This window comes from Neolamprologus multifasciatus, chromosome 16 (assembly GCF_963576455.1).
Source record: "Neolamprologus multifasciatus chromosome 16, fNeoMul1.2, whole genome shotgun sequence".
NCBI classification, from domain to species: Eukaryota; Metazoa; Chordata; class Actinopteri; order Cichliformes; family Cichlidae; genus Neolamprologus; species Neolamprologus multifasciatus.
The window spans coordinates 10,374,026-10,385,854 of record NC_140454.1 but is presented as its reverse complement, the minus strand read 5'-3'; the positions used below and the strand labels follow the sequence as shown (position 1 = coordinate 10,385,854).

Genomic DNA, 11,829 nt, shown 5'->3' with positions numbered 1-11,829 from the left:
GGGAGGATCACAAGTTCACAGGGAAACAATGAGTGAGATTCTTCCTTGGAAAGGAAAGTAGCAACATGTACAGAAGCCGCAAACCAGCGAGGACTGAAGGTCAGCCACCGCTGCCTTAAAAAGTTGTCACAACAACGACATCAGGAGCAACTGTGAGACTGAGTGAGACACACACACACACACACACACACACACACACACACACACACACACACACACACACACACACACACACACACGCGCGCGCACACACACACACACACACACATAGACAGAGGAGAGGTAGAGTGCTTATAAGAGAGAGATAGATAGAAAGTAGTGAGCCAACTGGAGAGGACAAAGGGAACATGACAGTAACATCAAACGAAGATCTTTTTGTAATGCAAAAATAATTTCAAATTTTGATTGATCTTTTTTTTCAAATCAAATCACTTTTATTGTCACATCACATGTGCAGGTACACTGGTACAGTACATGTGAGTGAAATTCTTGTGTGCGAGCTTCACAAGCAACAGAGGTGTGCAAAGTACAATAACATAAGAACAAGCAAATATAAGAATGGCTAAATCTGAGAATTATATGAATAAATATATGTACAATATAAGAGTGTATGCATATTACTGAATGTGTATACTAAATATGTATGTCTACGTGTGTGTGTGTGTGTGTATACATATTTTACAAATTAAATAGAGTAAAAATAAAATAAATATATAAAATATACAGAGGTTGGTAGTTGGATATTGTGCAAAACAAGTGGCATTTATATACAGTATGGAGTGCATAATGTTGAATGTTATCTGACCTCTAACAGAGGAAATTTCCAATTTGCTCCAGTCCATTTTTAATCAGCTTTCAGTGTTTTTCCTGATGATATGTTTCATTAACCTATATTTGTGGATGGCACAGCAAACTGTGCTCAGAGACAATGATTTCTGGAAGAGTTCCTGAGCCCATACAGTGCATTTCCATGAAGCTGCCTGAAGATCACACGTTGCACAACTACACACAAGCTTTTGATGATATACTGCACATCACGATGACATATTAAAAACTCATATACTCAACTCTGCTGAACCCGTAAATGCATTTTTCTTACAAATCTGCAGAGGTGGCAAAAATACAGACATTCTGCATGTAATTAGAAGTACAGATACTAGTGTTAAAACTAGTTCAATCAAACTATTGATTCAGCTTCTTTACTTAATTAAAAGTGAAAAATTATAAGTTCTGAAATGTAAGAAAACTAGTAATGTAATGTAATAATAAAATTAATCAGTAGATGGGAATACACATTTGATTTGAATTCTAATTGTATTTAGCTTTAATCAGAAGAATAACATACAGTAACATACAGCCACTGTGCACCAGTCACACACTCTTCTTTACTTTAAATCCATCACAGTGTAGCAAACTAACCTGTTTAACCTGCAGAGGATTTTCATGCAGACTTTGAATAACACAGTCAGTCTACCTCAGTTCGTTTTCCAGCAGGTTTCATGATATGAAAACAACAACAACATAATGTTAGACCCGATATCTGATTTAAAACATGAGGACTTACATGTAAGCTTTAAATTTCCAGTTTATCCAACCCCACTGAGCAGTCCTTTAAATCTAAGCTCTCTTCTTCCTCTCCTGTCCAGTCTTTATCTTTCTCCATCTCTGAGTGAAGTTAGCTCTCTTTCCTTTTTCTCCCTGTGAAATGCACCAGCGACAACTTACGGACACCTGCAGTTATTCTAGTGCTGTGCCAAAAACCCCTATAAAACAGAGGCTTTGCTTCTGTTCTGTCGTTTTATTTTTATTTTGCTAATTCAAGTTTAGAAAGTTCTTGTGACTCCAACAAAATGGATATTGTTCTGTTTACTGAACTGTGCAGAACAAAAGAGTATTATCACACCAACAGGTCACAGTGCAGTTCTGCTGTGCATCAACCTGGCTCCTTTATAAACTGTTACAGTGCAAACAACATTGTTTTTGCTTTCATTGTTTTCTTCCTAAAAAGAAAGCTGGTATGACTGCAGTATATTTACATAATTTGTTTAGCTTTAATAAGAGAAAAAAATGCAGATTTAAAGCTGGCAATGTCTTCTTATGAATAGCATGTCCTATATATGTGACTATGTGTTATAACCTGCCATCTTTAATTTAATTAAATTGTAATTATTCTAACTAGAAGGGAAACAGCATATGCTATTGAAAAATATTAAAGAATTAGTTGCCATTTATTCTGTATGCTGCCTTTTATGCATATATTTCCTTATATTCAAAATTACATTGGCACAATTAATAAATGATGTGTAATTTAAATTGTTGTGCCTTTTTACAGGTCGTTGCATGAATAAAAAGGAAAATGTTGCAGAACAGAAGGACTGCATTCACATATACTGCATTTCTAATATTGCTGTGTATTTAATGTATTTATAATTTGCCTAAATGTAACCATTTACTGTGGTTACATTTACAGATATAAATAAAAATGGTGATATGCTGTCATCTGGTGGTGTGCAGCATAGTGACCCTAAAGGTTTGCTGTTAAACTGAATACACAGCATAGCACTTAAAAGTTAGCTGTTGCTACTTACAGGGTTATAATTTATACAAAAATGTAGCCTATGTTTGCGTGTCTTATTTTGGTTTGTTGTGCAAGTTTCCGATCACTCAGTGACAAATTCATTTAAAAGAGAATTGTTAGATTTTTATTTAAAATCATGCTTTTATACACTGGTGCTCTAATAACAGGAATCCATGATGCGCCTCATGCTATTGAACCTCATTCCACTCATTCCCATCTCCCTGAAGCTCCTGTACTCTCCGGGCCTCAGGTACATCATCCTGCCTCTGTAGTGGGGCTGCTCGTACATCAGCCAGTGGCCATCCATCACGTGGCACGACTGGCAGTCGGACATGCGGAAGCGATCCATCATGTTCTCGCAGTCGTCCATCAGTTCGTACATCTGACCTCCGAAGTTCTCCCTCTCATAGATCCTCATCCTGAACTGGCCTCTGTGCTGTAAATTGAAATGAATAACAATGAATCAAAGAGATCTCGCTAATATGCTTTCGCCAGGCTCAGCATCTTACACCATATGTCAGATATTAGAAGGAGTTTTCAATTTACAGTACCATGGGGATCATGCGGCAGGACCTAATGCAATCACTCATGCCCATACGCTGGTAGTCAGAGTACTCTCCCCTCCTGACAAAGAACTGATTTCCCATGTAGTTGGTACGGTCGTAGACCATGAAGCAGCCGCTCTCCACCCTGCAGGAGTGGCACCTGCTCAGGTAGGAGGACATGTCAGCACAGTCGCTGCTGGTCTCATAGGAACGACCCTGGAAGTTCCTGTCCTCATAGAAGATGATCTGAAATTGAAAAAAAGAGAAAAAACAAGGACTGTTTGATATCGTACTTTTTGCATCGCATCCACATTTGTTCAGCATCCAATCAAATGCAAAAAATCCGAACAATGAAATAGCCAAAGCTGCACACACCTTTCCCATGGTCATGGTTTCAGTTAGGACTCTTTAGGCTTAGAAGGACTGCACAGTTTTCACGACATCCCACGAGTTGCTTTTATACCTGACCTCACGCCGAAAGATACATGACCCCATTGTTCAAATTCCTGACAGAGCAACATGGAGCAGAGGCCCCCCGTGTACGTTTCAATTCAAAGGGACCTTCAACGGATCGTGATTTGCGGGGGTTGCATTTGTGAGAAGAGGCCCCGCTGTGTATTGTCTTTGCAGCCGAATAACAGAGAGAGCGTGTTTTCCACAAACATAGCATTCTTTGAAGGCCTCATTAAAGTTTTCATCTCTAATGTTTCACAGGTGAAAGAACATTCTGTTTTTTTGTTCCTTTTGCCAAAAATTAGCCAAAAATCAAATCTTTAAAATCTGTTAAAATTTAATTGGACTCAATAGAGGATTGAATCAATTCATTAAAACTGAGTAAACCTATAAAACCTATAAGGGACAGATAATCTACTGATATGTTACTTTAAATATGTATCCATCAAGTACTTTTTGGCCCTCGTTTAGTTTAATGTAACGAATGAGATGTTGCCAATGAATTTCATGGATATCATGGTGATTTATTCATGAAGTTAATCCTTAATAATTTGTAGATGATATTCAAACCCTTTTATAACAAGTGTACTGCAGGTGATTTCTTCTTTTTTAACCCATTAACTTGAATACTGGAGTTATATGCATGGCTGTGTGATTGACATGTCTCTTGACACTATTAGCTGTAGACAATGGCTGTTGTCTGAACTGGACCTCTCAACTGCATTTGTTTTGTTGGTGTCTTCTGGAGCTTTTTTAATGGAATTACTTGGCAAATGTTTTCATGTGATGTACAGTATAGTCTCACTTCCATTAAATGTGGGCATTTTGATGAGGGAAGTTAAGGTGCTTTATTAGGCTGTTAGCACTGAGTAGCAGATAACTGCCGCTGTGACTTGGAGCTATATAAATAAAACTGAACTGAACTGAAATTGAATTATTTATACAGCATGCTAACCAGGCTTTTCTACATTTCTACCTGGCTTAGGATTCCACTCTGTCATCCAAACCTGGTCACTTTTGGCTCCCAAAACAAACAAACAAACAAACAAACAAACAAACAAACAAACAAACAAACAAACAAACAAACAAACAAACAAACAAACAAACAAACAAACAAACAAACAAACAAACAAACAAACAAACGTTGGCCAAAACATTAGCACTAACATCTTAAAATGTGTTCCAAAACCAGTGGGTGACCTCAAAGTGGAAATGTTAATGTTTTATAGCTGATGAAATGTTTTATTTGTTAATGAAATTGACATTGACAAATTAACAGTGGATACCCATGCAGTCCTCCCATGACTTTCCTTCCTATGTATGTATGAGAAAAAAAAAGAGTTTGTCTATATTACTGTAATTTCTCACATAAGAACAATACACTGGGTATAGCTGTAGGTTGTTACGATCTGGATTTATACTCTTTGACTTCAGCCATTAAAACAATAAATCAAAATCTCTAAAAATCAAAGTAAGATAGTAAGATCCTCGGTGAGGTAGAGTAACTATTGCTTTCTTCCTTTAAGGTTTCCTAGCTTTAAATTCTACATATTTTAGTTTTCTTTACAGTTTAACACATTTCCAGCTGCTGTTTTCTTATGAGATTATTTCTAATTTATAATGATAATTTTTAGACAACAACAAGCATTGTTTGCCTTTTTCAGGCAGTTTGATGCAGATGGGTCAGATATAAATGTTCGCTCTTGGATATGATGTGAAAAACAAGGTTTGTTATAAGGCCAATGTTGATACGTGGCCATATAACTGGATCAGAACTAGATTGTATTTTCTTCTGAAAGTGACAAGAATGACCGAAACAGCGCTCTTACTGTGAATATTTATTGGAAGAAATCTGATGTCGCAAGTCGCAAGAAAAACATCTTTCATTTTTTGATATGAAAAATACTTTCGTGCAACAACATTTGGCTTTTAATTGGAGTCACAAAGACCTAGTTTCCTTTTTGATGGTCACGTCAAAACAAATAACTAACTTCTAAGTCAACTGATGCTATCAAATGAATATGTGTACAGGCTTGAATATTGCCATTATATTAAAAGTGCAGTACAAGGAAAGAGAAGGACATTTTTTTCACATGCCACAAATCTGTGTTAGCACATGTTGATGGAGTCCGTTATGTTAAGGTAGAATGAACGCTTCATGGACTGTGCCTTTAGGAACTGATCAGTCACTACATTATATGCTACAAAACAAGTCAGGCATAATTAAATAACTATATGAGTCTAACTGAAAATGTTCAAAGATACTTGAAAATATTCTTAATCACTTTTTAAAAATCATCAATAACTTACAATAATCTTCAGAAGAGACAAGGTCGCCTGAAAAACCTGGAAGATGTATGTATATTTGAATAATGCCTAGGAGAAAATAATGATGGGGGAGCAAGACTTTACCAAATCTTATTTTCTACTGTTTATTTCAATTTTGGAATCACATAACACAATTTAAAAGGATAGTTAAATCACATTAATTGATTACCACTATTACAAATTGTGTATGCCATCTGGTGCATGAAAATTCTTTTATTTCTTTACGAGATTAAAATGTATTTGTTGTTAACAGGATTCATTGATGCGTCTGATGGAGCTGAATCTCATTCCGTCATATCCCATCTCCCTGAAGCTCCTGTACTCTCCGGGCCTCAGGTACATCATCCTGCCTCTGTAGTGGGGCTGCTCGTACATCAGCCAGTGGCCATCCATCACGTTGCAGGACTGGCAGTTGGACATGCGGTAGCGGTCTTGGAAGTTGTCGCAGTCGTCCATGAGCTCATACATCTGACCTCCGAAGTTCTCCCTCTCATAGATCCTTACTCTGTAGGACCCTTTGTGCTGTTAATATTACAATGTAAGGATGAATTATTTTATATAATAATCTTAGTAATAAACCTTATTTATAAAGTATTCTTTAAACCAAGTTACAAAGTGCTTCAAAGAAAGAAATTGAAAAGAGAGACATAAAAAATGTCCTAAAAGTTTTAAAATAGTGTTTCAAGAAAATATTTAAGTTGCTATTTTGATTTCCAAACCAGCTAAGCCTTATTACCAATTTAAGGAACCCAGACCAGCATATGTAAGAGACGAAGGTTTTGATATACTATTCATTCTGTGTACTATGTTGATGGACATCTTGCAAAAGCCATATCACATATGACACATATGTTATTATTATTATTAGGCCGTATTAGTTTATATATGAAAGTTTAGCAATCTCGGTACTGTACCATGGGGATCATACGACAGGATCTGATGCAATCGCTGAAACCTATCATACGTTGGTAGTCTGAGTACTCGCCCCTCCTCATGAAATACTGGTTTCCGATGAAGTTTGGGCGGTCATAGACCATGAAGCAGCCACTCTCCACCCTGCAGGAGTGACACCTGCTCAGGTGGGAGGACATATCAGCACAGTCGCTGCTGGTCTCATAGGAGCGACCCTGGAAGTTCTTGTCCTCGTAGAAGATGATCTGGATCCAACAGACGAGGCAGAATTCAGTAAACATTTTAAAATCATAGCTTTTGTTTTAGGTCAGAAAGATAAAAATGTTGATCTATTTTCTCTAATACACGTACCTTGCCGTGCATCGTGGCTGATAGACTGAATGACGCTATAGCAATCCTATCCCAGATTTAAGCCTTTTTTATAGCTAACGTGACATCCAGACAGTTGATGTCACCATTGTATGGAAACCATGAGTCAGCAGCATCCAATGTTAGTCCCTCTGTGAATGCTGATGGCAAAGGGTTGTTATGCATCCTCTGACAGGCTCTATTATTCTAGATCAAAAGAGTTTCTTTGTGATTACCTTGAAAATGATTTAGTGTTTTTATTTTGTGGTGATATACTCAAAAAGTAATAGAGCCGTATTTAAATGTAGTTATTTGTGCTAGTACCACAAATGCTGTTGTTAAACTGATACTAAACCCTGAATGTATGTAAATGGTAATGCAATGGTGCTTAAGCTAATTTATAAAGGTTCATGTTTTTTTTTATCTATACTGCAGCAAATAATTGGTTGATGTCAGACACATACACACATACTTACTTATAACAAGGTGGTGCTTTTCTTTGGTTTGTATTTAACATTCATTTCAGGAGTAATCTGAAGGTCTTATGTGGCATACTATAATATAACATTTCAGTGAAAGTTTAAGTGGAAAAAACGATTAAATTAAATATTATACTTACTTTGTTTGGAGTTTTAAGTTAACACTGCTTAATAACTTACTGATCTGCAATAAAGAGGCTTTTAATCAAAACTAGACTTTGACGTGGTTTAATAGAACAACAATATTTAATGTGTGCTGTGTATAATACTGGGATTAGTTTCAAAAACGGTGGCACACTTTTTAATTATTTATAGAGAATCAAATGTTTCCCCCAAGTTCATGTGCTGTATTTATTATTTAATTAAGTTGATGGTGATGGTGTGTGTCTCTAGAGAATAATGTAACCATTTCATTGTGTTTTTTTCCCTTTCAAACCCCTTTAATGATCGTTTATTCACTATATTAGAAGAGATAATAAAGAACAACACAAAAAGTCACTGATGTAAGATTTTGTCTTTATCTTTTATTTTTTGTGAATTTGTTTAGCACATGTCCATGATGCGCCTCATGCTCATGAACCTCATCCCGCTCATTCCCATCTCCCTGAAGCTCCTGTACTCTCCGGGCCTCAGGTACATCATCCTGCCTCTGTAGTGGGCTTGCTCGTACATCAGCCAGTGGCCATCCATCACGTTGCAGGACATGCAGTCGGACATGCGGTAGCGGTCCATGATGCTGTCGCAGTCGTCCATCAGCTCGTACATCTGACCACCGAAGTTCTCCCTCTCGTAGATCCTCATCCTGAACTGGCCTCTGTACTGTTAGAGAGAATGGAAAAATAATTAATGTGTTATGGAGTTTGCACTTGTACTAGAAACAGGATTTCAATTTGCACTCTACCTACCATGGGGATCATACGGCAAGACCTGATACCACCGCTCATGCCCATCATGCTCATGTAGTCAGCGTACTCGCCCCTCCTCATGAAATACTGGTTTCCCATGTAGTTGGGGCGGTCATAGACCATGAAGCAGCCGCTCTCCACCCTGCAGGAGTGACACCTGCTCAGGTAGGAGGACATGTCGGCGCAATCGCTCATGCACTCATAGGAGCGACCCTGGAAGTTCCTGTCCTCGTAGAAGATGATCTGAAAAAAAGGAGTGCATTAGTTCATTTAGAGTTCACCGAAATAATACGATCTATATTCTGTATGCTCTACAACATCAGTGCATATGACGTTCATGACGTTCATAAGCTCACCTTGCCCATGCTCATGTCAGTGGTGGACATACTTAATGATGAGCTGCTGCTGTTGCTACTGCTACTGCTGCACTGCTGTCCTCTTTGGTTTAACCCTTGCTTTTATACCTGACCAAACCCTACAGAGTCAGTGGGCCCCCATTGTTTAAACCCCTGACCCAGCAACATGGTATAGAGAGCTGTACCAGCATGCGGTACTGTGTCATATAATCACATGATTGGGCAAGCGAAGACTTTAGAAATTTGACCTTTTGACGAGTAACACAAAGCCTCTATTCTCAGCTCTAAGGTTGTCATGCCCATTTAGATGCATTAAACCTTAGAGCTTCAATCAGAGTAACATTAAAAAAATTGATTAAGGTTTTGTAAAGTAGAAAGAACTCACAGTGCATGCTAATGGAATGTAGACGTTTATTGCACATTTTCTTCTGGACATAAGTTAAAATCAGCAACTCAGAAACGGAAAAACATTTTGTAGAATTTGCACTATTAATTGTCATCATCATGATCATTTATTTGGAGGATTATAGATATATTCAGTTTTAGCATGGTTTATGTGTCTGTTTTTAACATTATGTTTGCATAATTTTGCAGTGTTTGATTCTTGTAGTATCTGATTTGATTGCCTTCTTAAATAATATAAATATTTCTCAAATTGATAATTGTATTTTACTCTGTAAAAAGGTTAAATCTAAATACTCTGTATTTAGATTTAGCTTTTTAGAGCCTTTTGGCTCTTTATTCATGAATTGAGCTTACGGCAACCATCGTCTTTTTTTGCACCAAATAATAAATAAAAATAATAATACAAGTGGAAACATATGGCACAATCAGTATTTTCTTAATATACAACATGTTAGAATTAACTTTCACAGTACAACAATCTAAATAAATGTCTGATTTTTTAAGTGTCTTGTTTTTAACTTCAGGAGTAAAACCACAATGACCAATTATCCAAACATAGTAAATAATGACTCACTGTCTGTATTGTTCCTGATGCAAACAGAGTCATTGTTAAAAACGGAATAATTTCTGGGATTGTTTATATTAGACACACCACCTTTAAAATGAAAAAACAAACAAACCCCAATACATGTATATGATGGCAACAAAATTTTAATTAATAAATATACAACATGTCACAGTATTTACAACTTCATTATAGGGTGTAGGTCTGAGTCACTTCAACCGTATCCTCAAGCAATTTTTAAGCACTTGTAGCTTGTAGCTAAATAATGGACAGATGGTTTCAGAATTCATTTAGTGATTAAAAATAAGAAAATAAGAATAAAAGAAACTTAAACTTAAACTATTAATGATGCATAAAACCAAATTTTAAGCTAAAAAATTTGACATAGATTAGCATCATCAGATGTTTTTGTGACCAAGTTAGTGTCAGTCAGATGACACTTACACATGACATAAACAGAAAACATCTGTTACTTTGACAATTGTTTGACAAATTCCCTTATTTTGATTTTATCTTTCAGTTTTTGAAAATGCTAATTGGTATCCTATTCAAGATCACACTTTATATTATCAGGTATCATCAGCTGAATACAATTTAGAATCAATATTTGCTTGCTATTGTGTTTGTTGCAGATAAAATTATAAAACTTCAAATATTTTCAGTATATATATGTATCACAACAATGTATCATTTTTGTCATGATGAGCTAATTAATAATCTTGACAAAGGTCAAAGTACTGTAAAATTATTTTATTTAGTGGCATTGAACAGTGAACATTTAGTAACAGGAGTCCATGATGCGCCTCATGCTCATGAACCTCATCCCGCTCATTCCCATCTCCCTGAAGCTCCTGTACTCTCCGGGCCTCAGGTACATCATCCTGCCTCTGTAGTGGGGCTGCTCATACATCAGCCAGTGGCCATCCATCACGTTGCAGGACATGCAGTCAGACATGCGGTAGCGGTCCATGATGTTGTCGCAGTCGTCCATCAGCTCGTACATCTGACCACCGAAGTTCTCCCTCTCATAGATCCTCATCCTGAACTGGCCTCGGTACTGTAGGGGAAACAGTTCACAACAAAGAATTTGAATATATAATTCAAGCCTATCTGGAGGAAAATGATATCCACAGCACAGCTTTCCTACCATGTGAATCATACGGCAAGACCTGATGCAGTCTGACATGCCCATCATGCTCATGTAGTCTGAGTACTCGCCCCTCCTCATGAAATACTGGTTTCCCATGTAGTTGGGGCGGTCATAGACCATGAAGCAGCCGCTCTCCACCCTGCAGGAGTGACACCTGCTCAGGTAGGAGGTCATGTCAGAGCAGTCGCTCATGCACTCATAGGAGCGACCCTGGAAGTTCCTGTCCTCGTAGAAGATGATCTGAAGAACAACAAAATAAAATCCTTCTTTAAAAAGCAGCAGTTATTTGGAAGCAGTAATCACTGTTGATTAAAAAAAGAAAGAAATCTGTACCTTGCCCCTCATGCCCATGCCAGTGTTGCTCATGTTGCCTGCAAGTGAGTAGTTACTCCTGTTCCTGTTCTGTTCTCTACCTGGTTTAACCCTTTTCTTTTATACCTGACCAAACGTAAAGAAACCCCTCCCCTACACCAGAGAACCCATTACTCAGCAACTTGTTAGTGAGGCCCACAGAAAGCAAAGGTTAGGTCCATTTTTTTTTTATAGACACTGGGCACCAGCAGTCTTTAGAAAAGCCTTTTCTCTTTTTACAGAATGCATTTTCAACAGTGCTTGTGAAATGTGAATAGGTTGGCCCATGTAATTGTTAAGAATTGTGTTTATGACCCGTGTCACACATAAATTGTCAAAACTGGGTGTTTGAATTGTTTTTCATGGTGAACATGCTTGTTTCCACTGTAGAATATGAAAAATAAATTAACTGTAGCACAAAGACATTTTAAATTAGTTGCTAATACATTTACAT

The 11,829-nt window shown here is 37.2% G+C and overlaps 4 protein-coding genes across 4 annotated transcripts; all 4 read right to left on the bottom strand.

Moving 5' to 3' along the window:
• Positions 1-2,679: 2,679 nt before the first annotated feature.
• On the bottom strand, positions 2,680-3,581 carry LOC146500299 (gamma-crystallin M3-like). The gene is made up of 3 exons (XM_085135303.1): positions 3,499-3,581; positions 3,130-3,369; positions 2,680-3,014 (listed from the first exon to the last, which is right to left on the bottom strand). Exons 1-3 carry the CDS (start codon positions 3,511-3,513, stop codon positions 2,736-2,738), a joined length of 534 nt encoding a protein of 177 aa, XP_084991429.1. The 5' UTR covers positions 3,514-3,581; the 3' UTR covers positions 2,680-2,735.
• A 2,413-nt stretch (positions 3,582-5,994) lies between these two features.
• Positions 5,995-7,267, bottom strand: LOC146500298 (gamma-crystallin M3-like). Its single transcript, XM_085135305.1, has 3 exons — positions 7,168-7,267; positions 6,819-7,061; positions 5,995-6,426 (listed from the first exon to the last, which is right to left on the bottom strand). The coding sequence occupies exons 1-3, from the start codon at positions 7,177-7,179 to the stop codon at positions 6,151-6,153; spliced, it is 531 nt and encodes a 176-aa protein (XP_084991431.1). The 5' UTR covers positions 7,180-7,267; the 3' UTR covers positions 5,995-6,150.
• Positions 7,268-8,147: 880 nt separating this feature from the next.
• LOC146500297 (gamma-crystallin M3-like) lies at positions 8,148-8,975 on the bottom strand. Its single transcript, XM_085135301.1, has 3 exons — positions 8,905-8,975; positions 8,549-8,791; positions 8,148-8,462 (listed from the first exon to the last, which is right to left on the bottom strand). The coding sequence occupies exons 1-3, from the start codon at positions 8,932-8,934 to the stop codon at positions 8,187-8,189; spliced, it is 549 nt and encodes a 182-aa protein (XP_084991427.1). The 5' UTR covers positions 8,935-8,975; the 3' UTR covers positions 8,148-8,186.
• Positions 8,976-10,609: 1,634 nt separating this feature from the next.
• LOC146500296 (gamma-crystallin M3-like) lies at positions 10,610-11,505 on the bottom strand. Its single transcript, XM_085135300.1, has 3 exons — positions 11,358-11,505; positions 11,022-11,264; positions 10,610-10,931 (listed from the first exon to the last, which is right to left on the bottom strand). Exons 1-3 carry the CDS (start codon positions 11,388-11,390, stop codon positions 10,653-10,655), a joined length of 555 nt encoding a protein of 184 aa, XP_084991426.1. The 5' UTR covers positions 11,391-11,505; the 3' UTR covers positions 10,610-10,652.
• Between the last annotated feature and the right edge of the window lie 324 nt (positions 11,506-11,829).

Coding starts and splice junctions, on each gene's coding strand:
- LOC146500299 (XM_085135303.1), bottom strand. Junction 3,015..3,129: donor CCTGCCGCATGATCCCCATG/GTACTGTAAATT, acceptor TTCAATTTACAG/CACAGAGGCCAGTTCAGGAT.
- LOC146500298 (XM_085135305.1), bottom strand. Junction 6,427..6,818: donor CCTGTCGTATGATCCCCATG/GTACAGTACCGA, acceptor TAATATTAACAG/CACAAAGGGTCCTACAGAGT.
- LOC146500297 (XM_085135301.1), bottom strand. CDS start 8,934: ATGTCCACCACTGACATGAGCATGGGCAAG. Junction 8,792..8,904: donor CTGACATGAGCATGGGCAAG/GTGAGCTTATGA, acceptor CCTTTTTTTCAG/ATCATCTTCTACGAGGACAG. Junction 8,463..8,548: donor CTTGCCGTATGATCCCCATG/GTAGGTAGAGTG, acceptor TCTCTCTAACAG/TACAGAGGCCAGTTCAGGAT.
- LOC146500296 (XM_085135300.1), bottom strand. CDS start 11,390: ATGAGCAACACTGGCATGGGCATGAGGGGCAAG. Junction 11,265..11,357: donor GCATGGGCATGAGGGGCAAG/GTACAGATTTCT, acceptor GTTGTTCTTCAG/ATCATCTTCTACGAGGACAG. Junction 10,932..11,021: donor CTTGCCGTATGATTCACATG/GTAGGAAAGCTG, acceptor TTTCCCCTACAG/TACCGAGGCCAGTTCAGGAT.